The sequence below is a fragment of the Rana temporaria genome, chromosome 2 (genome assembly GCF_905171775.1).
Source record: "Rana temporaria chromosome 2, aRanTem1.1, whole genome shotgun sequence".
NCBI classification, from domain to species: Eukaryota; Metazoa; Chordata; class Amphibia; order Anura; family Ranidae; genus Rana; species Rana temporaria.
The window spans coordinates 345,555,428-345,582,897 of record NC_053490.1 but is presented as its reverse complement, the minus strand read 5'-3'; the positions used below and the strand labels follow the sequence as shown (position 1 = coordinate 345,582,897).

The 27,470-nt window shown below is 45.6% G+C and overlaps 1 protein-coding gene across 2 annotated transcripts in view; it reads right to left on the bottom strand.

The window, feature by feature from the left end:
- The window catches only part of RBBP5 (RB binding protein 5, histone lysine methyltransferase complex subunit), a 144,662-nt gene that overhangs the window by 8,574 nt on the left and 108,618 nt on the right, over nucleotides 1-27,470 (bottom strand). Inside the window, exon 13 of one of the 2 annotated variants that reach the window (XM_040337560.1) lies at nucleotides 16,774-16,965. In XM_040337560.1, the coding sequence (XP_040193494.1) occupies nucleotides 16,774-16,965 (192 nt within the window). The remainder of the gene's footprint in view (nucleotides 1-16,773; nucleotides 16,966-27,470) is intronic. The other variant, XM_040337561.1, reaches the window with a different exon arrangement.

The following is a 27,470-nucleotide window of genomic DNA, read 5'->3' as shown; positions in this document are numbered from 1 at the left end:
GCCCCCGTGCGACCTAGGGCAATATGGCAGCTGTCCTGGGACAAGGGGGAGCCTCCCCCTGCTTATACAGGCTATGCTGGGCTCCTTACCCAGCGTTTGGAGGAAAGAAGCAGTGGCAGTTCTTATACAGAGCTCTGCAGCGGAGGAAGTGTGCATGTCCTGAGGATCTGACACTGTATAGAGTGTGGTGAGTAAAAACGCAGCTCTTTACTCCCTCTAGTGGCCAAAAAAGAGAAGACACCCTACTCGCAATTGAAAAAGGTCCTTAAGATTGTTCTTAGGATTCCTTTTCCTCTTACCTTTATCCCCGCCGCAGGTTTTTCTGCTGAAAAAATTCAGACAGAACCAAACTTCACCCATCTCGATGGGCTTTGTGTGCCAACCTTCAGGGAAATGGGTTCCTATTTAAAGGAGACCTCTCCCCTGGGCCTTGTAAAAGACTCTTTCCAGGACTTTATCGTATATAGCGAAAGCGCTGGACCCTAGAGCCCAGTCCACCGAAGAGCGACGCCTCGTGCATGAGGCCTGAATCCCATCCAGTTTGAGCGTAATTATTTGGCGTCTTGAATGGATCCAAAAGCATAGCTCCTTTTACACCAGAGGGTCTCTTTGGCAGAGCTTTCCTTAGCACATCCTACACCTTTAGACACTGGTGAAAAAACTGAGGTGCTTCCCTGATTGGGGGGGTTATATGGAGGGGAACTGTCTTCAATTAGTTGTGCCAGTGTCCAATCACCGCTGGTGACCCTTAACCCATTATGTAGTGACTAAGGCTCTGTGTCCCGTGGTGTACGAGAAAGAAAGTTCCTTTGGATGGCTTGGATAGAAGGTTTGCAAATATTGACGCAACCGCCTTGAGAAATAGCAGAAAATGGGGTAGATCCCATTCATCTGCTCTGGCTCTCTTTTCAGATGAGCCTTCTGAGGGTGAAAAATCCCTCTCAGGAGATGAGGATCATGTGCAGTCTGAGGACTCAGAGGATGAGAGGTTTCCTGCGACTTCCCAGTCGCTAAAGATGCAATATTATGCAGAGATGGTGCGTGCCACTTACAAATTGCCTCCTGTTGAAGCTTCTAGGTCCTCTGTTTCCTTTTTGGGATTCAGAAATCCCCACAGGCTGAATGCGCCTTTCCAGTTCATCCCTTGCTGGATAAACTGATGTATGATGACTGGGTTCACCCAAACCGTTTTCTCCTCCTAAGCAGTTTTCCCTCCTTTATCCTATGGAGGAAGGTTTCACCAAGACATGGGGGGTGCCTGCTATTGATGCAGCTATTTCTTGTGGAAACAAAAACCTGACCTGTCTTTTAGACAACGCGCAGGGTTTTAAGGATCTAACTGATAAAAAGCTGGAGTCCCTATTAAAAGCCTCCTCTGCCATGGCTAGGGTTGTAGCACAACCTGCAGTTACAGCCATTGGTGTATGTCAGTTCCTCAAGGAACAAATGAAGCGCAGATGATTAACCTCCTCCCTACAGAGGAGATTGAGGTTTATGAAGATCTTCCCAAGGAATTGTGCTTTGCGATTGATGCGATTATGGACTCTGTTCAACAAGCATCTTGCTTGAATCTCCTGCAGGTACACATGCGCAGGTCCCTTTGGTTAAAACATTGGGAGGCTGAGACTTCCTGCAAGAAATACTTTGCAGCGTTCCCCTTTGGGGGAGAACGCCTGTTTGGGGATGACCTGGATAAATCAATCGAAAAGATTACCGGAGGCAAGTCTAGTCTATTGTCAGTTAAGAAGAAGAGTAGGCGTCCCTCATTTAAACCTACTCTTTCCCCAGCCCCTGGAAACTCAGTCTCCAGGCAGTGGCGACAGCCGCCCCCGTCTAACACTAGGAGAAAGGCCAAGGGCAGAAAAGAACTTGTGGTTCAAGGTCTAAACAGGTCCCCAAAACTTCCCTATGAAGGGATGCCCCCGCTCGGCCAAGTGGGGGGGAAGGCTGCTGCATTTTGCAAACGCCTGGCAGATCGAGGTTCAGGACAAGTGGGTCATCACCACAGTGTCCTCGGGCTACAAGCTAGAGTTCAAAGAACTTCCGCCACCCCATTTTCTGAGATCAAGAGTTGCCAAAGATCCAGAAAAAAGAAGGCCTTTACTATTGGCCTTGGAACACCTGTTGTCCCAAGGGGTAATCAGAGTTAGCCCCAGAGGATCAGGGGTCAGGATTCTATTCAAACCTGTTTACGGTTCCAAAACCAAACAGGGATGTCAGACCTATCCTAGATCTGAAAAGTCTTAATCAGTTTCTGAACATTCGCTCCTTCCGCATGGAATCTGTCCGTTCAGTTGTTTCCACCCTTCAGGGAGGAGAAATTCCTGGCATCAATAGACAAAGATGCATATCTACATGTGCCAATATTCCCCGCTCACCAAAGGTTTCTAAGGTTTGCGGTGGATCAGCGCCACTTTCAGTTTGTGGCCCTTCCTTTCGGGCTGGCTACAGCACCTTGAGTGTTCACAAAAATACTGGCCCCAGCCCTAGCAAGGCTAAGGGCACGAGGCATAGCAGTAACAGCCTACATGGACGATCTGTTGATCATAGATCAGTCCACCACATGCTTGGACCACAATGTGCGCAGCACAGTGGAATATTTAGAGTACCTAGGCTGGGTCCTCAATCTGAAGAAATCTTCCTTGCAGCCTCAAAAAAGGCTAGAGTATTTCGGCATGATTATCGACACGTCCCTAAGCAAGGTATTACTTCCCAAGCCGAAGGCAAAAGCCATAGGAGACTTGGTCTGAGTGGTAAAGGCGAAAACTGACCACACTGCCAAAAGCACCAAAACCTGGTTCAATGACCATGGGATTACTGTGCTTGAATGGCCAGCAAACTTGCCTGACCTAAACCCCATAGAGAATCTATGGGGCATTGCCAAGAGAAAGATGAGACATGAGACCGAACAATGCAGAAAAGCTGAAGGTCGCTATTGAAGCATCCTGGTCTTCCAACACCTCAGCAGTGCCACAGGCTGATAGCTTCCATGCCACGCTGCATAGCGGAAGTAAGTGCTGCAAAAGGGGCCCAAAGTACTCAGTACATATGCATGCTTATACTTTTCAGAGGTCTGATATTGTTCTATGTACAATCCTTGTTTTATGGATTGTATGTAATATTCTAATTTCCTGAGATTGTGGATTTGGAGTTTTTATGAGCTGTAAGCCATAATTATCACAATTATGACAAATCACGACTTGAACCATCTTGCTTTGCATGTAATGAGTCTATCTCATATTAGGTTCACCTTTTAAGTTTAATTAGTGAAATAAATGAATTTTTGCATGATATTCAAATTTTTTCGAGTTTCACCTGTATAACGCTGAGCATGTGCACTCAACGTCTTTGGTCGACCATGGCGAGGCTTGTTCTGAGTGGAACCTGTCCTGTTAAACCACTGTTTGATCTTGGCCACCGTGCTGCAGCTCAGTTTCAGGGTCTTGGCAATCTTCTTATAGCCTAGGCCAGTGACAGTGAAACTTGCCCCCCCAGATGTTTTGGAACTACATTTTCCATGATGCTCATGCACTCTGCAGTGTAGTTGAGCATCATGGGAAATGTAGTTCCAAAACATCTGGAGTGCCAAGGTTGGCCATCACTGGCCTAGGCCATCTTTATGTAGAGCAACAATTTTTTTTATGTAGAGCACAAACTGGCTTCTAATTTTTTAGCTGGCTCCTAGATTCAAAAAAATTTGTCAAGCCCTGCATTACCAAACTGAATTTTCAAAGCCTGTACACTTTAAAGGAGTAAAGGCAGAAGTTTTTTTTATCTGAATGCATTCTATGCATTAAGATAAAAAAATAAAAAAACTTGTGTGTACCAGCCTCCCAGCACCCCCTAATTACTTACCTGAGCCCCATCTCTCTGCAGCGATGTCCACGAGTGTCTTAGCCACCCGGGACTCTTCAGCTAATTGTCAGTTAGCAAACCAGGGAAGAGAGGGGGCGGGGCCGGGTCAGGGCCCTGTGTTTGAATAGACACACAGAGCTGCGAATCGGCTCAGGTGCTTGCTGTAGGGGCACTCGAGGGGCCAGGAGCAGTAAAGAGGGAAACGAGAAGAGGAGGATACAGGCTGCTCTGTGAAAAACAAACTGCACAGAGGAGGTGCAGATAACATGTTTGTTATTTTTTTTTTTTTTTAAAGAGACTTTACAATAACTTGCACATTAGCGTGTGGGAAACGGTGTCAAACACTTTTGAAAAGTCCAAGCATACCATATCGTATATGCTTACGCCCTCAAAAAAAGAAAATCCGGTTTGTTTGACAACTTCAGTCTTTTTATGAATCCATGCGGTCTAGCAGAAAACAACTATCGCATGTGGTCTTTTATTAAACTCTCAAGCAGTGGCTGCTGGTAGATAGGGATCAGCTGGCTTGACTGTAAGCCGTAGCGTGCAGGAACACACGCACCGTGAGTCTTCTCCCCCCTCGGCGGCCAATCAGATTGTCTCTCCTTTCGGCCAATCGGGTGACAGGTCTCAGGACCCGCTTCCTGATTGGCCAGGAGGAGAATCAGGAAGACAATATTGAATATTAACTCGCTATTGTCACACAAGTGGGTGTGCTCGGGGGCAATGCTCTGTGTCCCAAACCCACCCTTTTTAGAAGCCTATTAGAGCCTAATAAAAAAAAAAAAAAAAAATTGGAATCCATGCGTCCGGCATGTAGATTAGGGGGGGGTGGACGCTTGGATTGGGGGGAGGTCAGAACCCCTGCGCCCTGCATTACAGGCCACCACTGCTCAAGTATTTTCTTGACTATAGAAGTTACAAAACAAACTGGTCTGTAGTTCGTTGATAAAGACTTAAAATCCTTTTTAAATAATTATTCGATTCCCTGCAGATTTTGTAAGTTTGCCCACTTACAATGAAATGAAGGGTCTATCATTTTTTATCAAATGAGTTATTTACATGATAGTGACAGAATATCAACCGAAAATCCTGACTTAGTAGTTGGTGGAGAAACCCTTGTTGGCAAGCACAGAGGTAAGACCTTTCTTGTAGTTGGTTACCAGGTTGCACACATTTCAGGATGGATTTTGGTCCCTTTCTTTACAAATCTTCTCTAAATCCTTAAGGTTTCCTGGCAACGCAAAGTTTCAGCTCCTTCCATAATATTTCTACAGGATTAAGGTCTGGAGTCTGACTAGGCCACTCCATGACCTTACTGTGCTTCTTCTAGAGCCACTGCTTTGTTGCCTTGGTGGTATGTTTTGGATCATTGTCATCCACGACACATCTTCAGTGTTCTGGCTGAGGGAAGAAGGTTTCATCCATGATTTTACAATACATGGCACCATCCATTGGCCCCTCAATGTGGCAAAGTCAACCTATACCTTTAGCAGAAAAACAGCCCCAAAGCATCATGTTTCCACCTCTGTGCTTGACTGTAGAGATGGTGTTCATAGGGTCATAGTTAGCATTTTTCTTCCGTCAAACTGGGCGAGTCGAGTTAACGCCAAAGAGCGCAATTTTGGTCTCATCTGACCACAGCACTTTCTCCTAATTCTTCTCTGAATCATTTGAATATTCATTGGCATGAATGTATATGTGCCTTCTCGAGGAGGGGGGGGGGGACTCAGCATGCTTGGAGGAAGAAAAATGCTGCCATACTGTCAAAGCAACAAAAGGAGTGGCTCAAGAAAAAGCACATTAAGGTCATGGATTGGCAAGCCAGTCTCTAGACCTTAAAGTGGCTGTAAACCCTTTACAACCACTTTTACCTAGATTAGGGCTTACCTGTAGGTGCTCAAAATATCTCTTAAATCTCCACGAAATATTTACAAGAATGACGGGCGTCAATGTCAACGGTGCAGGCGCACTTTAGAAACATCGATTATGCCGTTTCTAAAGGAGGCCGTGCTGTGACCGACAGCAGGCCGGTGGGAATGACGTCATCGCGGCTCCAGCCAATCACAGCACCGGAGTTTTGTGTTGAGGAGGATGCTATAAATAGATTAGCAGAGTCCTGAACGATTCAAGGGACAGAGCTGAAAGTCTCTACCCATGAGGAGCGGGAGTATGTATGTCCAGGCTTCACTGCAGTGGTAACCAGGAAGAGAAAATCTAACATGATGTGCACATTTTAAAGTAGGAGCCTCTGGATAAGATATGTGAATACAAGTATTGGAGGTACCATCATCCTGAGATCATATGAAATATTTTGGGTCTAAGGTCCCCAGACCAGAGAACCAAGGGGGAAGGAATGGGCCAATTAGGACTATCGCGGTACAGGTACATAAATGAACAAATGAGGATAAGTATTTAAAAACAAAAAATAAATTTTTATTCAAAACATAAACAGACAAGGTCACACAATTAAAATAATGATAACCTATGACAACACCAAACTGAAGATCCCCCGATGAGGAGAAAAACACGATGGGTTGAGGGTTATGGCAGTCTCAACTAGTTTCGCGGAAAAATCCGCTTCCTCAGGAGAAAATCTAGACAGGTCCCGCCAAGGTGGAAAAAGCGGGCGTAACCCTGCAGGGTCCCATGCGGTAGCCGGGGGAGACACAAGGAAGGAATGTCCTGCTAGTCTTAATAACAATATAGGTGATAATATATAGGGGGGTCCCGGGAGTAGGAGCCCGATAGTGGCACCTATTGAAGTGCCTGTGAATTCAGCACAACATGTAGAAGTTGTAAAAATATGTGGTATAGGGGGGGCCCATACAAGGACCCATGGTAGCATCAGGGTAGTGATGCCAGCATCTGATGCTGTAGACTGGGTGAAGTCGCAGCAGTCCCGGGACCCAGCATTGGTCATATTGGTATATGATGTGCACATTCTAAACAGTATATAAAGCTGAAGACAGCAGATATACATGCAAAACGTATGTAGGGAGTTTTATTTCATCCCCGTTTATCCTCTTCACTGGGTATATGCAAGGGTTTACATCCATTTTAATCCTACAGAAAATGTATGAAGTGAGCTGAAACTTCGAGTTGTCAAGCGACAGCCAAGAAGCCTTAAAGCGGAGGTTCACCTGAATTTTTTTTTTTAATCCAGCAGCTACAAATACAGCAACTGCTGACTGTGTTCTGGGAGCCGTGTGTTTCCCAGAACACAACGGGGGGAGGGTGACGCGGAGAGGGACGGGACTCACGTGGGAGTCTATACCAGGAAGTGGTGCAAATACCTGTTTTATACAGGTATCTGCACCCCCTCCCCCCTGAAAGGTGTCAAATGTGACACCAGAGGGGGGAGGGTTTCTGAAAAGCGGAGGTTCACTTTTGGGTGAACCTCTGCTTTAAGGATCTAGAAAAGATCTTTAAAAAAAATAAAGATGTATGCAAACCTGGTCACCAACTACATGAAACGTCTTACCTCTGTGCTTGCCAACAAGGGGTTTCTCCACCAAGTACCAAGTCATATTTTGCTTGGAAATCAAATGCTTATTTTATTAGCTGAACTTCAACTCAAATTATAACATTTGTATAATAATTGTTTAAAAAATAATTTTAGGCCTGAAGATTACACAAACCCCACAAATATTATATATTTTCAAAAAAAAAGATCCTCTAGAGAATAAAATAGTGGTAGTTCCATTTTTTTTATGTCACAGGATATTACTGCAAATGTCTAGGAAATGCAAAATCTCAGTAAAAAAAACACACCAATGTGAATTTTAGTGCAAACGCACACAAAAAAATGACCCAAATTTTTGGGTAAATTATATAAGACAAGGTTGCACCAAGTAAATATAGATACCCAACATTACAGCCAAACCTTACATTTTTGTGGACAAAAAGTGACAGGTACTCAGGCAGGCAGATCGCATTGCAAAACATTATTTCCCGGCTGAGCTAGCCCACCAAGAGCTTGACCCGGAAGTGACGTCAGAGACGTCGCTTTCTGGGTCACACAAAGAGCTCCCAGGCCCGCCGATGGGCAAGCAGAGCCTGGTAAGACGGTACTGACGGGGTGCGTCGGCGGGGAGGCGACACTGGTACCGGGGGGGGGGGGGGGGGGTTGTGAGACCGATCGGGCGGCAGCGGAGTTTCACACACAATTCCGTTGGCTGCAGCCACCGGATTTTGTGTATAACCCCCCGCTGTTAACGTGGCAGCAAAAGGGTTAAAATGCACCTATGATAAAAATGATAGACCCTTAATTTCTTTGTAAATGGGAAAAAAAAACTTACAAAATCTGCAGGGGATCAAATTATTATTTTCCCCACTGTATAGGCACCCACTTTGGCCTAACGCCAGTACCATGCCAGCTATCACAGATGCTCTATAAAATAGGAAAATAGCTTGGAAATAAAATTGGGTTTAAGTCATCTGGTCCAGGTGCTTTATTAACTTTTACTTTGTTTGTTTTTCTGGACTTTGTCACTTTTGTAGCACTGTAGATCATTTGGAGCCATTTCAATACTACTACCATTAACCACTTCCCGACCACCGCATGTAGATATACGTCGGCAGAATGGCACGGACAGGCACATCAACGTACCTGTACGTGCCTGCCTAGACGTGAGTCGGGGGTCCGATCGGGACCCCCCCGCTACACGCGGGGGTCAGGTTTCCTCGGGGAGCGATCCCGGACGACGGCGCGGCAATTTGTTTATAGCCGCTCCGTCGCGATCGCTCCCCGGAGCTGAAGAACGGGGAGAGCCGTATGTAAACACGGCTTCCCCGTGCTTCACTATGGCGCTGCATCGATCGAGTGATCCCCTTTATAGGGGAGACTCGATCGATGACGTCATTCCTACAGCCACACCCCCCTACAGTTGTAAACACACACTAAGTGTACACTAAATCCTACAGCGCCACCTGTGGTTAACTCCCAAACTGCAACTGTCATTTTCACAATAAAAAATGCAATTTAAATGCATTTTTTGCTGTGAAAATGACAATGGTCCCAAAAATGTGTCAAAATTGTCCGAAGTGTGCGCCATAATGTCGCAGTCATGAAAAAAATCGCTGATCGCCGACATTAGTAGTAAAAAAAAAAAAAAATTAATAAAAATGCAATAAAACTATCCCCTATTTTGTAAACGCTAAAAATGTTGCGCAAACCAATCGATAAACGCTTATTGCGATTTTTTTTAACAAAAATAGGTAGAAGAATACGTATCGGCCTAAACTGAGGAAAAAAAAAATGTATATATGTTTTTGGGGGATATTTATTATAGCAAAAAGTAAAAAATTTAGCATTTTTTTCAAAATTGTCGCTCTATTTTTGTTTATAGCGCAAAAAATAAAAACCGCAGAGGTGATCAAATACCACCAAAAGAAAGCTCTATTTGTGGGGAAAAAAAGGACGCCAATTTTGTTTGGGAGCCACGTCGCACGACCGCGCAATTGTCTGTTAAAGCGACGCAGTCCCGAACTGTAAAAACACCTTGGGTCTCTAGGCAGCATATTGGTCCGGTCCTTAAGTGGTTAAGGACTTAAGCTCCTCCATTTTCCTTTGGATACACAGAGCTGTAGAAGGTATTTAATACATTTACCTTCTCTTTTTCCCAGTCACCAACTCAAAATTATTTAGTAAATCAAGGGTCTCAAAGTACCGGCCCGCGGGCCGCAAATGGCCCGCGGGCCGGTACTTTGAGACCCTTGATTTACTAAATAATTTTGAGTTGGTGACTGGGAAAAAGAGAAGGTATTAAATGGCCCGCAGGCAGGGCGGGTGCCGCGGAAGTGTAGATCGAGGTGCATGAAGAGTAGCGCAGGAAGCGTCTGTCATAAGTTCACTTGTCTCTCATGTCACACTGCTATTCCCCGGCGGTCCCCCCTCTCTTCTCGTCCATCCCCATTTGCTTGTGACATCATCTGAGATGGACGAGAAGAGAGGGGGGGGGAGCTGCCGGGGAGTAGCAGCGTGACATGAGAGACAAGTGAACTTATGACAGACGCTTCCTGCGCTACTCTGCCTTTGAAGAAAACAACACGTAAATGCTGACCTGTGCCCTGGTGTGCTCTCATGTGCCCTGATTGTCCCCCAATGTGCTCTCATGTGCCCTCATGTGCTCTCATGTGCCCTCATGTGCTCTTATGTGCTCTCATGTGCCCTCGTGTGCTCTCATGTGCCCTCGTGTGCTCTCATGTGCCCTCGTGTGCTCTGATGTGCCCTCGTGTGCTCCCATGTGCCCTGATGTGCTCCCATGTGCCCTGATGTGCTCCCATGTGCCCTGATGTGCTCCCATGTGCCCTGATGTGCTCCCATGTGCCCTGATGTGCTCCCATGTGCCCTGATTGTGCCCTCATGTGCCCCATGTACCCAAATGTGCAATGTGCCCTCATGTACCCTGATGTGCTGGGCTCTGTACATCAGGGTACCCTGTGCCCTGTACCCTGATGTGCCATGTGCCCTGTCCTGATGTGCTGTGCCCCATGTGCCCTGATGTGCTCTCATGTGCCCCATGTTCTCTGATTGTGCCCTGATTGTGCCCTGGTGTGCTCATATGTGCCCTGATATGCCCCATGTGCTCTGATTGTGCCCTGATGTGGCCCATGTACCCTGATGTGCCATGGGGCACATGAGAGCACATCAGGGCACAACCAGGGAACATGGGGCACAGCACATCAGGACAGGGCACATGGCACATCAGGGTACAGGACATGGCACATCAGGGCACAGCACATCAGGACAGGGTACATGGCACATCAGGGTACAGGGCACATGAAACAGCACATCAGGGTACAAAGCCCAGCACATCAGGGCACATGGCACATCAGGGTACAGGGCACATGAAACAGCACATCAGGGTACAAAGCCCAGCACATCAGGGTACATGGGGTACCCTGATGTGCTGGGCTTTGTACCCTGATGTGCTGTTTCATGTGCCCTGTACCCTGATGTGCCATGTGCCCTGTCCTGATGTGCTGTGCCCTGATGTGCTCTCATGTGCCCCATGTTCCCTGGTGTGCCCCATGTTCCCCGATTGTGCCCTGATATGCTCTCATGTGCCCCATGTGCCCTGATGTGCTCCGATTGTGCCCCATGTACCCTGATGTGCAATGTGCCCCATGTACCCTGATGTGCTGGGCTTTGTACCCTGATGTGCCATGTGCTGATGTGCTGTGCTCTGATGTGCCATGTCCTGCACTGTGCCATGTGCCCTGTCCTGATATGCCCTGCCCTGATGTGGCCTGTTGTGCTGTACCCCTATGTGCTGTGCTCTGTGCCCTGTACCCTGATGTGCTGGGCTTTGTACCCTGATGTGCCATGTGCTGTGCCCTGATGTGCCATGTCCTGCACTGTGCCATGTGCCCTGTCCTGATATGCCCTGCCCTGATGTGGCCTGTTGTGCTGTACCCCTATGTGCTGTGCTCTGTGCCCTGTACCCTGATGTGCTGGGCTTTGTACCCTGATGTGCCATGTGCTGATGTGCTGTGCCCTGATGTGCCATGTGCCCTGTCCTGATATGCCCTGCCCTGATGTGGCCTGTTGTGCTGTACCCCTATGTGCTGTGCTCTGTGCCCTGTACCCTGATGTGCTGGGCTTTGTACCCTGATGTGCTGGGCTTTGTACCCTGTGCACTCATGTGTGCTGTGCCCTGTGCCCTGATGTGCTGTACCCTGATGGTGAGTGGTCAGGGTTAATAATGCGTTCGCTGACACCAGTACTGTTTTTGAAGTTTGAAAGTTTGCATGCGGCCCCCCATGGGATATGGAAACTTGTCTTGTGGCCCTCAGGTGATTTGAGTTTGAGACCCCTGGCCTACATGCTCAGACCTGATTTTTTTTTTTTTAAGTTGTTTTTATTAAGGTATTTCTCATAATACAAAGAAAACAACACACATAAAACAAAGCACATATAGCTCAATTGCGTACAGCACACACAGCGAAATATCCAGTACAATAAACTACTGCAACATGCAATACCAAATGACAATAGGGTAGGGTGAGGGTGCATCCAATCTCATTCTAGTTATAACCCTAATGGGCTCATACAGCAGCTCAGCCGATACCACTCACAGGGACCAATTAACATGTCAGCTTCTCTAGGCCAGTGTTTCTCAACTCCAGTCCTCAAGGCGCACCAACAGGTCTTGTTTTTAGGCTTTCCATTATTTTGCACAGGTGATTTTATCAGTTTCACTGCCTTAGTAATTACCACAGCAGTTTCATCTGAGGGAAATCCTGAAAACATGACCTGTTGGTGCGCCCTGAGGACTGGAGTTGAGAAACACTGCTCTAGGCATTACATTTCAACCAGCAGTCTCTGACTCCGCCAGCCAAGCACGCCAAACCTTGTCGTACTTCAGTGGGCAGCCACGATTGACATATGTGTCTCTGTACAGGGGAAGGCTGGTGGGCTTCTTCCAGTGCATAGCAATATTTTTACGTGCATAAAAAAGCAACAGGCTGACCAAAATGCGTTTTGCGTAGTTCGGGACAATGTTCTCAATTATTCCCAAGAGGCACACCTCCATCGCCAGTGGCAGCCGGACCACCGCAACGTTATCAATCGTGTCCAGCACTGACTCCCAGTACTGTTTCACCTCAGGGCACAGCATAAAATGTGGGAGAATTCGCCTGGGGAGGCGCCACACCTCCAACACTCCGGGGAATGTGCAGGGTTCATCTTGTGGAGTCTGTGCGGGGTAAAGTATGCTCTGTGAACCATCTTATAATGTACCAACCTGTCTCGAATGGAGACAAGTGAGCGAAAAGGGAGATCCCAGACATCATCCCAGTCGTCCGCGTCCAATGTGGGGATGTCACCCTGCCATCTGGATCGCAGCACATCAAGAGGGGGAAGAGACACAAAGAGTAGGTATGAGTACAAACGCGAGGTGGGCTTTACTTCACAGTTAAACCTAAGTGTTCTCTCCAACTCCGACTGGGCCACGATGCAAGACGACAGCGGGAACTGTGCTGTGAAAGCATGCGATAGCTGGTGGTATCTGAAGTGCCGGGTGGGGCAAGTTAAACATGGAAAATAGCTCAGCGAAGGGTATCAATGTGTTCTGTGAAACAATGTGCGAGACAAGTTTGATGCCAAACTTCGACCATGCAAAGGGGTCCAATAGTTTATAGAAGTGGGAAAGGCTAGGATTGAGCCAACTTGGGGCATTGGGGGAAATTTCAGAGGGTTTACATTTTTCAATGGCCAGACCAGTTTGCCACGCCCGCAGGGTGGTAAGCATGGAGGGGGTCAAGGGGTATGGAGCACGGGGGCCCCGGAAAAGCAAAAGTTGGAGGGCCTCCAGCGAGCCGACCACCGAAGCCTCCAGCGCAATGGAAGCGTTCGTCCCGTCCGGCCGCAACCACCAAGCCGCAGTCACCAACTGTGTGGCCAGGTAGTATTTATAGCAGTCCGGAAATGCCATGCCACCCTGCGCCCGCGGCCTCATTAGTGTTGTTAGTCGGTACCTGGGCGGGGAGGGTCCCCAAATGAAAGAGGAGAAAATTTGGTTCAGCTTTCGAAAGAAGGACTTGGGCACCCACTGCGGGGAATGGCGGAAGAGGCAAGTAAGCTTAGGGACAATCTTCATCTTAATAAGATTCACCCTTTCCCAAACAGACAGAGGGAGATTGCTCCATGCCTTAAGCTTGGATTGGGCCTCTAGCAGCACCGGGGACAGATTCAGCGAAATAAACTCAGAAGCCGAGGCAGAGACATGCACTCCTAAATATTTAAAAGAGCTGACCCAGCAAAGGGGGCTGTCAGGCAGGGAGGTGGACCTGGCCGCTTGGTCAATCGGAAAGAGCAGAGACTTGGACCAATTCACCTTGAGTCCAGTGACCGAGGCAAACCTGTCAAGAACAGTCAGTGCACCCCGCAGCGAGGGACCCACGTCGTTAAGGAAGAGTAACATGTCGTCTGCATACAGGGCCACCCTCTCCTCCAGCAAACCCACCCAGAGACCCTTAATATGCGGTGAGGTGCGGAGAGCTTCCGCCACCGGTTCAATGGCAAGGGCAAATAGGGCCGGAGAAAGAGGGCAACCCTGTCTAGTTCCCCTGAAGAGCCTGAAGGGGACGGATAGTCCACCACCCAGGCGCACGGAGGAAGCGGGGGCCCTGTATATCACCTGGAGCCACTTGATAAAGAGTAGGGGAAAGCCCACCCTGCGCAAAGTTTCCCACAGGAAGGGCCACTCCACCGTGTCGAAGGCCTTTCCACGTCTAACGAGGCCACAGCCCGCGTTCCCACGTTAAGGTGTTGAGTCTGAATGTTGGTGAAGAGCAGACCTGACCTTTTTACTATTAATATATTTAGGGATTTTTTTTTAGGTTTATCCTACTCTCTTTTGCAACCTATCTTATTTGTAACTGTTAAACGATAATATCGTTTCTTCATTTTTATATTTTAAATGCTCTTTTCTTACTATATATAGCCATTTTAACTTTGGACGTGAACCACATAGGTTTTATTTTTAGTCTTTTAAATTTGTTGCCTATGGGAAGGTTTTTTGCAGTGTGTTTGCACACAAGTCAACTTAAAGCATTTCCATTTGTTCTTTAAACTGCCTCCAGTCCAGGCCAATTCTGACATTAAGTAAACCATATAATTACAGCGCTCTCTCTACATTACCCTATATTCTAATTTTCTACCCACAAAAAGTGAAAAAGTATATCAAAAGTCAGTTTTCCAGTGTGCACAATTAATTAAAATAGTCCATCAAAGCAGTGTTTCTTAACCACTTTAGCCCTGGGCCTGTGTTTCAGAGTTGGTGTTTACGAGACAAAACCATTTTTTTTTTGCTAGAAAATTACTTAAAACCCCCAAACATTATATATATTTTTTTTCTAACACCCTAGAGAATAAAATGGCAGTCATTGCAATACTTTTTGTCACACCGTATTTGCGCAGCGGTCTTACAAGCGCACTTTTTTTGGAAAAAATTCACTTTTTTAAATTAAAAAATAAAACAATAAATTTCTAAGGAGCTGAAGCGCCACCTCCTCATTAACACTGGGTGGCCAGTAAAAAGCTTCAATAATTAACTTTGAAAAAAACCCACACCCATAATGCTTCAGCATCATCACGCGCTTCTGCAGCAAGGTCCACTTTGACATTCACTTTGAGATCACTTCTCACAGACAGACACTGCCACCTTTTCCTTTAGCCAGGAATATCAGTAGCCCAATCATGTGAAGAATGGAGTTAAGATTCAGCAACACCAAATAAATCATAGCTTTTTTAGTACTACAAATTGCCAATGGTTGTTTGTAACTTCTCACCTGCCATAACCCTCCCCCCATTCCACCATCAGTGTTTGACCCCTGACTAAATTTGTCTGCTCCACTAGATTCTAATTATAACTTCCCCTTCAATCCTAGTTTAAATACCAGCCTTCACAAAAACCTTCCTCGCACATTAGACCCCCTTCCATTTAGTACCCAATGCAAAGTCAGCCTAGTGCTCTACAAACTTACATCTTTCTTGCACCAAGTCTTGAGCCATGTATTCAGTTCTCTAAGCTTCTTGTGTTGTGCATGACACAGGAAATATCCTAGAGAATATAACCTTGGAGGTCCTTCCTTTTAACTTGCAGCTTAATTTTTTAATTGATTCTTAAGGATTTACCGTCTTCCATGTATTCCGTATTTGGTTCCATCATGGACCAATACAGCTGGGTCATGCCCAAGCATTTTCATTAATTTATCACCCTATACCAGTACATTCTGAACCTGGCACCAGGGAGACAGCAAATCATTTGGTCAAGTTGATCCTGGCAACAAAATTATTCTATCAGTCCTTTTGATTATAAAATCCCTGATTACAAACTGTCTAGACCTCCTTGCATTCCAGTCACCGCCCCTACTAGAAGCGCTGCTCTTCTGTCTGTTAGGAGTAGCAGTGCCATCTAATTTAATGTGCCGAATTCACAGACAACTAAGATTTTTGGGGAGAAGTTAAAGCCCTTTGTAAAACTTAGGCATTTGATCCAATGGTGCCTCCTTGGACTCCCCAACACCTGAAAAGTACCATGTATGCTTCTTTGATCCCTGCAGTCAAATAGAGTAATATATAGTCAAATAGACAGAACAGACATAAATAAAAACTATCAGCTATTATAAAAACATTGTACTGCATAAACAAGTACATTATCCAGTACTAGTCTTAAGCCAAACACTTTCTGATTATTGGCATGAATCCATGTAAGCAAAGAAATACATATCTGCTTTCGCTTAGCATTAATTCAACAAGTACTTTTTTGTAAAGGCAAAAACAAATTCAAAGCAAAAAGGGATCTTGCAATTTACACAGAGAAATGATCACTGCGGTAAGCAAAACAAAGATGGTACTAGTCTTAAACCAAACAGTGTGGGCATTAAGCCACTATCTGCTTACTGACATTATAATGCATGTAAGCATGTTTGAAAAAGAACAGACATTGCTGCTTTTGCTTAAAAATTGCATTAATTGTTTTAATCCAAATTCCCAAAGGCCAGACTAATATTATTTACAGCATTTATATGGTATTTACATGAAGGAAATATCCATTATTCCATTGAAAATACTGTATTTATTGGCATATAACACGCACCTTTAAGAGGGAAGTTTCAGGGAAAAAACTTTCCACGGCCCCCTGCAAATAACATGCTGGCGCAGTTTACCCTCTATTTATAGGGTAAAAAAGTGAGTGGTATACACCAATAAATACAGCAACTTGTAAGTTTCCCAAAAAATACTGAAATAATTGTGCTTTTTTTCCCCCCCATGATCTTCTAAAGTCATACACGGGTGCCCATCTACGTTGAATGGTTTAAGAGCAGTGTGCGAGGGAACAACATCTGCGTGAAGCCAGGGGCACAGGAAGCAGAAGTGATATCTGCACTGATTAGTACTGCCCTTACCTGTCAGTACTTGTGGCAGCTCATTCTGAGCTTTGCCTTTCATTGCAGCCTCCAGAGACATGCCCCTGTCACCCTTGCAGGTTTTCGGATTAAATTGAGAGTCTTTCTCTTTACCTTTAGCTCCTTTAGGCCGTCCTGACTGCTTCTTCTTGGATTTACTGTCCCCCTTCACTCCCAATAGAGGATGAACTTCTGGCAGTGAGCAAAGTAAACAAAAAAAAACACGAACATCATTCAAACAGAAAACATTTGGATAAATTAACATTTTAGATTATTAATATACAATACTACAGGCTCATGTCAGACAGAGTTCAGGTGGCATATACCAGGACTTAACAGTAATTCTAGATTTACTTATAAAGTGTTCTCAAGCATCAATCTTTCATAGCAAGATCAAGCCGATAACATCCAACACTTCTATATGGTCTTTTAATCAACACTAGCAAAGCAAAGCCCATTTGCTGGATAGAGGGAACATACAGTGTATCCAGAAAGTATTCACAGCACTTCACATTTTTCATGCGTTTTTTTTGTATAAATTTGCAAAGATTTCAAACAAACTTCTTTCAAGTTATTATGGGGCATGGTTTGTAGAATATTGAGGAAAACAATGAATTTAATCCATTTTGGAATAAGGCCTCTTTCACACTGGGGTGGCTATTTTTAGCAGGGCTTTACTGTCAATTTTGCGGCGCTATTCGGGCGTTAGTGTGATGCTTTTAGCCCCCGCTAGCGGGTGAGAAAGGGTTAAAACCACCGCAAAGTACCTCAGTGAATTCAATGGGCAGGAGTGGTGAAGGAGCGGTACACACACCGCTCCAAAGACGCTGCTAGCAGGACTTTTACCATCCTGCTAGCACACCGCTCCAGTGTGAAAGTCCTCAGGGCTTTAACACTGGAGACACAGCAGCGGCTGTTTCAGGTCGCTTTGCAGGTGCCATTTTTAGCATTTTAGCACCTGAAAAGCGACCCAGTGTGAAAGGGGTCTAAGACCAACATATCACATGTACAGTACATAAGTATTCACAGCCTTTTTCATAACACTCAAAATTGAGCTCAGGTGCATCAGTTTCCACTGATCATCTTTGAGAGGTTTCTACAACTTGATTGGAGTCCACCTGTAATAAATTCAGTTCATTGGACAGGATTGGAAAGGCACACACTTGTCTATATAAATTCCCACAGTTAAAAGTGCATATCAGATGCCTTTCCCATAAAGATGGGCACCAGACAGGGGTGTCCGCTATCACCTCTCCTGTTAGCGATAGAGCCCCTAGCATCACTGATAAGGTCCAGTGGGGAGGTTAAGGGACTGACGATTGGGGGTCTGGAGGAAAAAGTGTCCTTATACGTGGACGATATGCTGATATATCTGGAGGACCCCCGGTCATTACTCCCAGCCCTGCTGGAGATTATCCGACGGTTTGGCCACTTTTCAGGGTTTACGGGTAAATTGGGACAAGTTCCTTCTGTTTCAGATTGACCAGGAGACACCCATAACACTGCCCCCCGCGTGCCCACTGCAAATAGTTCACACTTTTCGTTATCTCGGGGTCTTGATAAAACTCCCTGTCTCCTCCTATGCCAAGATCAATTTAGACCCCCTTATCAGTAGATAAAAAATTACCTTGAAAACATGGAACAATCTCCCTCTCACACTGTTAGGAAGAATAAATATTTTCAAAATGATCCATCTCCCTCGATTCCTATACGTCCTGAGCAATTCACCAATATATATAACCAAAGCAAAATTTAAAGAGATAGACTCCATAATCACCAATTTCGTGTGGAGGGGCGGTGAGAATCGCTAAGCAAACTTTACAGCTGCCTACTTCAGAGGGGGGCCTGGTACTATATTGCCTCGCAACTGGCGCATGCCCATTGGTGGTTTCATCCTGAGGCCAACAATGCAGCTGCTGCCTTAGAGGCGGCGATCCTCACCTCATATGAATCTCTCCAGAACCTAATACACCGTCTGTCACTTAGGAGGAGGGAAGGGGCTACTGTTCTGGCAATGACCCTGTGGATCTTTAAAGTTTCTGAATTGTTACCACCCAGTACCCCAGCTATATATTCTCCCAATGCCCCGCTATGGGCAAACCCAAGCCTACCGGAATTTCATCAGAGAACTGATGGGGGATACTGGTTTAAGAAAGGGGTAAAAACAATATCACACTTATTTACAGACAATACGTTCCGTTCCTTTGCGGAATTCCAGAGAGACTTTGGACTCCCACACACGGCCTACTTCCAATAGCTACAGATACGACATACCTCTGCTACTCAATTCGGACTACGAAATATAGAGATGCAAACTTCCCCACTGGAAAACTTACTGACTGACCCCTCCCACAACATAATAGTTTCAATGTACTATAAGACTCTACTACACTCCACGACCACTAGGCTTACCACCACTGAACAGATATACCTGAATTGACGGAGGAGATCTGGGGGGAGATTCTTCCCCTGCAGGTGACCTCCGTCATTTCCTCAAGGGACAAGGTGATCCAGACCAAACTATTGTATAGATCCTATTTTACACCATGTTTGTTATATAGATTAAAGAGATTATCCACTCTTTTATGCACTCGATGTGGAACATTCTTCCATCTGATGTGGGAATGTGCTCCGATAAGGAAGTTCTGGTCGGATGTTACTGCCTTCATCAGCTCCGTAGCTGAGATTCCTAATATTTGCAATCCTCTTAGATGTTTACTGGGATACATTGATGATGAAGATTTATCCAAAAATGTACAATACGCAAAGTGCTATTTTACACCAAAAAAAAACGATTACCATGCACTGGAAATCCCAGTCCACACCAAAATATAAAGCTTTGGCTTACCATTGTCAAACAATCGATACCACTATATAAGTTAACATACGAAGCGAGAGGATTGCCCAAAAAGTTCTCCAAAATATGGGACTCCTGGGTTAACTCAGAGTACCATACCACCTGCCCCCTAGGGTTCAGCTCTTTATAGGGATACTATGCTTCCAGAACTGCCAGTGCCTAGGCCCTGACTAGGGTAGATTGTGCTTTGTGATGATATTTTCTGTATGCTGTTTCACAAGGTTTACCTGTATACCTGAGTATTGTATTGCACTTTGACTGAAGCGATGTTCGCTAGGATAATACACCTGTATAGCGTTTGTTTGTTATGTTTTTATAAACAATAAAAAAAAAAGTTAACCCTAAAAAAAAAAAAAAAGTGCATATCAGAGCACAAACCAAGCCATGAAGTCCAAGGAATTGTCTGTAGATCTCAGAGACAGGATTGTATGGAGGCACAGATCTGGGGAAGGGTACAGAAACATTTTTGCAGCATTGAAGGTCCCAACGAGCACAGTGGCCTCCATCATCCGTAAATGGAAGAGGTTTGGAACCACCAGGACTCTTCCTAGAGAGAGGGCCACCTGGCCAAATTGAGCGATCGAGAGAGAAGGGCCTTAGGGAGGTGACCAAGAACCCATTGGTCACTCTGTGGAGAGAGGAGAACATTCCAGAAGAACAATCATCTCTGCAACACTCCACCAATCAGGCTTGTATGGTAGTGTGGCCAGGCGGAAGCCACTCCTCAGTAAAAGGCACATGACAGCCTGCCTGGAGTTTGCCAAAAGGCACCTGAAGAAACAAAATTCTCTGGTCTGATGAAACAAAGATTGAACTCTTTGGTCTGAATGGCAAGCGTCATGTCTGGAGGAAACCAGGCACCGCTCATCACCTGGCCAATACCATCCCTACAGTGAAGCATGGTGGTGGCAGCAACATGCTGTGGGGATGTTTTTCAGTAGCAGGAACTGGGACTCTAGTCAGGATCCAGGGAAAGATGAATGCAGAAATGTACAGAGACATCCTTGATGAAAACCTGCACCAGAGCGCTGTAGACCTCAGACTGGGGCGAAGGTTCATCTTCCAACAGAACAACGACCCTAAGCACACAGCCAAGATAACAAAAGAGTGGCTACGGGGGAATTCTGTGAATGTCCTTGAGCAGCCCAGACAGAGCCCAGACTTGAACCCAATTGAACATCTCTGAAGAGATCTGAAAAAGGCTGTGCACCGACACTCTCCATCCAACTGGATGGAGCTGGGAGAGGTCCTGCAAAGAAAAACGAGAGAAACTGCCCAAAAATAGGTGTGCCAAGCTTGTATAATTGTACTTAAAGCAGGGGTTCACCCTAAAAAAAAAATTCGAACATTACAATGAGCTGACCTGTGACACGGACATTATGCTGGTCTTTTTTTTTTTTTTTTTTCGTACATACCGCTTTATCTGTATTTTCTCCCCGGATTTCCCGCGGGAGTGGGCGTTCCTATTCACAGGGTAAGTGATTGACGTTCTTCCGACCGGCACATACAGCGCGTCACGAGTTGCCGAAAGAAACCGAACGTTGGGTCGGCGCTATACGGCGCCTGCGCACGATGTTCGGCTTCTTTCGGCAACTTGTGACGTGCTGTATGCGCCGGTCGGAAGAACGTCAATCACTTACCCTGTGAATAGAAACGGCCACTCACGCGGGGAATCCGGGAGAAAATACAGATAAAATGGTATGTACCAAAAAAAAAAGACCAGCATAATGTCCGTGTCACAGGTCAGCTCATTGTAATGTTAGAATTTTTTTTTAGGGTGAACCCCGGCTTTAAAAAGATTTGAGACTGTAATTGGTGCCAAAGGTGCTTCCACAAAGTATTGAGCAAAGGCTGTGAATACTCATGTAATTTTTTGATTTTTAATAAATTTGCAAAGATTTCAAACAAACTCCTTTCATGTTGTCATTATAGGGTATTGTTTGTGGAATTTTAACCATTTTGGAATAAGTGTGTAACATAACAAAATGTGGAAAAAGTGAAGTGCTGTGAATACTTTCTGGATGCACTGTAACTTTTCACTTTGTTTTGACATGCACTGTGGGAATACAGTAACATGTCAGAAAACAAATAGCAAATTTAAAACACAATTGGGCCATTCAATAGTGTGGAGCATCAGGGTGCGCCAAGTAGTCATCCTGCACAGGAGGAAATCAAAAGGTCTTTATTCTGTGGGGCAAACATGGTTACACTTTAGTTCTATTCAATATTTTAATTTTTATATAAACAAAAAAAGAAAAAAAAACTCACAAATCCCCAGGTTCACACTGAGCTGCGGGAATGAAGTCATGCAAGTTCAGCTGAACTCGCACAATTACCCTCCCGCATGTCAGTCCCAATTTCAGAGACATCTGTGCAGATTTCTGCACAGACGTTAATGTAAATCGCAGCCCAAAAATCGCAAAAAAGTGGTACAGAAACTACTTTTTTTTTTAAATCGGTGCAGCGCTGCAGATGCGGCGTCGCACCGATTAGGACAGTGCCATTGCCGGCAAATGCCGCAGATTTGACATGTCAAATCGTACCAATGTGAACAAGGGGTTAGAGATTAGGTAACTTTCGGAGCTGTGTGCCAGGACTACAAATTGTTTGCTCCACAGCTAGAACAGTTTATGTATGCCATGATAGAGAACTATACAGTACTATTTGCAAGGTATAGACACATCAGAGATTCTAATGACATACTTTCAGCAACAGATAAAATAGGATGTTTTCACTTATCGCACAATTTTCCATTAAGGGGCACAGGAATTTTGAAACAGATGGGTTATAATGCCACCTGCAGGAGGTTGGGTACTGGCAAACAGAAAAGGTTTTAAGCCAACCCCGTATAATCCCTGCTCTACCCAGAATTTGCAAACACTCACTACATAGGGCCAATAAGCACAAAGGGGTGGGACTTGCGTCCCTCAATGGACTTCAAGAAAAAGGTTTTCATGCTAAGTACAAAAAAAGTACTATTTCATTTATCATCCATTTATGAAACACAAGAATTCTGAACCAGTTGGGATGTCCAAACGCAGTTCAACCAAGGGCTGGGTAACAGCCACCGGGGTCCAACAAAAGTGGAGATCGTTCTACAGTAAGCATTCAAAACGAATCAACACCTGAATCAAGGTTATAAAAAATATAAAGGCTATGCTAAACAGGGGAACTGCCAGGACCAAGGGAAGGGCACAAAGATCAACCTGTTGCTCCAGACCAAGGCAGATTATGACCACATAGGGAAACTGCTGCTCGAAAGGAACACTGGGCCCATCCAGCAAAAACTGAAGGACCTATTACCCTTCCAACAAACTGATGGAAAACAAAACACACTACCTAAGGAGGAGAAACTAGAATAACTTAAATCGGAACTTCACCCAAAAAGGGAAGTTCAAATTGTCTGCCTCCCCCCTCTAAAGTTTTGGCAGGTACCTGGTTTTGACAGGTACCCTATTCCACTTCTAGCCAGATAGCTGTGGTCATCCAAGAGGAAGTTCACCCCCCTCCTTCCCCCTGCAGCCACCTGGGACATGTTACAGGTGGCTCGCACATGCATAGTAGGAAGCCAGCTGTGAAGCTGGAAGGAATCACAGACAGCTTCCCATAGTAAACATGCCAGCGCCTGGACCAGAAGATGGCCCAAGAGCTGGCTCAGATGAGATTGCGCTGGATCCCTTTACAGGCAAGTATCCAATTATAAGAAGTTAGCAGCTACAGTATTTGTTTTTTGTCTCTAGGGTGAAAACCTGCTTCAATGTGATAAACAAGAAACCGTTTTTACTTAAGTAATGCTCCACCATTACCAGGTGATGGGAACGTATGTAAAAATCTGTGCGATAGGTTAAGTAACCTGCGATTTTTGCATACGTTCCCATCCCATTCCTGGGGGTGAAGGCCCTGCAGCACTCATGTGATGCTCAGAAGTCAAATCAGAGCAAAGACCTCAAAAAGTGCCCCTGATGACTCAGAAACTGTCCCGGAGAAAAAGACTCAGGGATCAGGTAAGAGGCTACACTCATCTGAGGGTTCCTGCCAAGGCAAATATAAGGAACAAACCCAACTTCCTCCCCAGAGACTGACAAATAACATCTGTTATTTCTTGGTCCAAAGAGACCAATTTGCTTTCTTTCCCAAAGTCTAGACTCCCTGAATGAGACACCACATGAAAGGAAAACAGCGCACCTGTAAAATCCTTTTCTTGGAGTACATCATGGGACACAGAGCCTTGTTAATTACATAATGGGATATATGTCACCATCAGGTGATTGGACACTGGCACACCTTAATTACAAGACAAGTCCCCCTTCCATATGGAAAGTACCTCAGTTTTTGTAGCAAAGCATTAACCATTTGCTTACTGGGCACATATACCCCCTTCCTGCCCAGGCAAAATTTCAGCTTTCGGCACTGCGTCGCTTTAACAATTGCGCAGTCGTGCAACGTGGCTCCCAAACAAAATTAACATCCATTGTTTCCCACAGATAGAGCTTTCTTTGGTGGTATTTGATCACCTCTGCGTTTTTTTTTTTGCACTATAAACAAAAAAAGATCGACAATTTTGAAAAAAAAAACACAATGGCCCGGATTCACAAAGCACTTACGTCAACGCATCTCGAGATACGCAGAGTAAGTGTAAATATGCGCCGTTGTATCTGTGCGCCGTGAAAATAGGCTTCCTACAACCGACGTAACTTTCCAACGCCGGCGTATCGTAGGCGCATATTTACGCTGGACGCATTTGCCGCTCCCATTGATTTTCTATGCACATATGCAAATGAGGTAGATATGCCGATTCACAAACGTAGTTGCGCCCGGCGCATAATATACACGGTTTGCGCAAGTCGTACGTCCGGCGTAAAGTTAAGCCCCATATATGAGGCGCAAGTCATGCGAAGATATGGACCAGGGAACACAGCCGTCGTATTTTACGTTGTTTAGGCAGTACGTGAATAGGGCTGGGCATAGGTTACGTTCACGTCGTAGGCAGTGGTCCGTCGTATCTTAGAGAGTAATTCCGACGTGATTCTGAGCATGCGCACAGGGATGCGCCGTTCGTTTTAAGTACTTGTCTGGCGCTCGGCCCATCATTTGCATGGGGTCACGCCCACTTTCATCAACGATGGCTTACGCCGAGGGAACCCAGCGCAGTTTGGGAGGCAAGTGCTTTGAGAATTCCGTGCTTGCCTCTCTGCGCTACGTCGGCGTAGCATATATTCGATGCGCTACGCCGGCATAAAGATGTGCCGATGTATGTGAATCCGGGCCAATATTTTTTACTTTTTGCTATAATAAATATCCCAATATTTTTTTCTTAGTTTAGGCCGATACGTATTCTTCTATATATTTTTGGTAAAAAAAAAAAAAAAAAAAAACGCAATAAGCGTAGTGATTAAGTTAGTTATCCACTTAAGGACCGCCTCATGTACATATACGTCAGCAGAATGGCACAGGCAGGCACATAAACGTATATATACGTGCCCTGCTTGACGTGGGTCGGGGGTCCGATCGGGACCCCCCCCCCCGTACATGCGGCGGTCCCCGTGGCTTCAGGAGCGATCCGGGACGACGGCGCGGCTATTCGTTTATAGCCGCTCCCCGGAGCTGAAGAACGGGGAGAGCCGTGTGTAAACACGGCTTCCCCGTGCTTCACTGTGTCGGCGCATCGATCGCGTCATCCCATTTATAGGGAAGACACGATCGATGACGTCATTCCTACAGCCACACCCCCCTACACTAGTAAACACATACACAGTGATCCCTAAATGTTACAGCGCCCCCTGTGTTTAACTCCCAAACTGCAACTGTCATTTTCACAATAAAGAATGCAATTTAAATGCATTTTTTGCTGTGAAAATGACAATTGTCCCAAAAATGCGTCAAAATTGTCCGAAGTGTCCGCCATAATGTCGCAGTCACGAAGAAAATCGCTGATCACCGCCATTCGTAGTAAAAAAAAAGAAAATAAATAAAAATGCAAAAAAACTATCCCCTATTTTGTAAACACTATAAATTTTGCGCAAACCAACCGATAAACGATTATTGCGATTTTTTTTACCAAAAATAGGTAGAAGAATACGTATCGGCCTAAACTGAGGAAAAAAAAATGTTATATATGTTTTTGGGGGATATTTATTATAGCAAAAAGTAAAAAATATATAATTTTTTTCAAAATTGTCGCTCTATTTTTGTTTATAGTGCAAAAAATAAAAACCGCAGAGGTGATCAAATACCACCAAAAGAAAGCTCTATTTGTGGGGGAAAAAAAAGACGCCAATTTTGTTTGGGAGCCACGTCGCACGACCGCGCAATTGTCTGTTAAAGCGACGCAGTCCCGAACTGTAAAAACCCCTTGGGTCTTTAGGCAGCATTTTGGTCCGGGGCTTAAGTGGTTAAAGTGCCTACAAAATAAGGGACAGAATTATGACATTCTTTTTTTTAACTAGTAATGGTGGCGATCTGCGATTTTTATTGGGACTGCGACATTATGGAGGACACATCGGACACTTGACACTTTTTTGGGACCATTCACATTTATACAGCGTCAGTGCTATAAATATGCACCGATTACTGTATAAATGTGACTGGCAGGGAAGAGGTTAACACTAGGGGGCGAGGAAGGGGTCTAACTGTGGGGGAAGGGGACTGACTGGGGAAGGTGACCGATCTGTGTCCCTATATGCAAGGGACACAGCATCAGTCTCCTCTACCTGACAGGACATGAACCTGTGTCTTTACACACACACACACACACACAGATCCACGTCCTTGTCTGTGTAATGGCCGATCGCGGGTGCCTGGCGGACATCGCGGCCGCCAGGCACGCGTATCGACACCCCAGTGACGCGGGGCGCGCCCCCCAGTGGCCAGAGGAGCTGAGGACGTCAATAGACGTCCTCCCGGTATTTGAGAGCCCTACTTGTGGCCGTCATTTGTCTATGGCCCCGGCTCCAAGTAGTTAAGATTTCCATAAGAGGGGCGGGAGCTCTGTGTCCCTTGATGTACTCCAAGAAAAGGATTTTACAGGTAAGCCATTTAAAAACATCCCATTTTCTTTTTCTTACATCACGGGACACAGCGCCTTGTTAATTACTTAAAGCGGAGCTCCACCCAAAAATGCAGCTTCCGCTTTTCGGAACCCTCCCCCCTCCGGTTTCACATTTGGCACCTGTTGGGGGGTGCAGATACCGGTCTAAGACTGCGGCAGCCACGCCCCTACCCGCAGCCCCCGCTGTCTTCTGGGAAACACACTATTCCCAGGAGAGAGCAGGGACCAGTGACGGTGCGGCATGCTACTCGCCCATATGCAGTAGAGAACCAATCAGTGACGCCGCAACGCTTCACTTCCCATTTCCCTAACCGAGGATGGTGGCGGGTGCAGCCAAGGGACGAGCGATTGCTCGTCCTTGGCTGACAATATCGCGGGCGCGCTGGACAAGTGTCCATTTTTTAAAAGTCAACAGCTGCAGGCGGTATCCTCATTCCCTCTTACATCCACTTGATATAATTTTGTGAATGTATGGACTGAAGACCAGGTTCCAGCCTTGCAGATCTGAGCCATGGAGGCCTGTTGATGCACTGCCCACGAAGCACTTACTGCTCTGGTTGAGTGCGCTCTCACATGAAAAGGAGGAATATTCTTCTTCAAACCATAGGCTGGAACAATAATTTGCCAAATCCACTTAGAGATAGTAGATTTTGACACTGCCTGGTCCCTTCTGGAAGCACAAAGAAAACATCAGTTTTCCGTATCTGAGCAGTTGCTTTCAGATAGATCATGACTGCTCTTACTACATCCAGAGAGTGCAACAATCTTTCTTCCACAGAATGTGGATCTGGA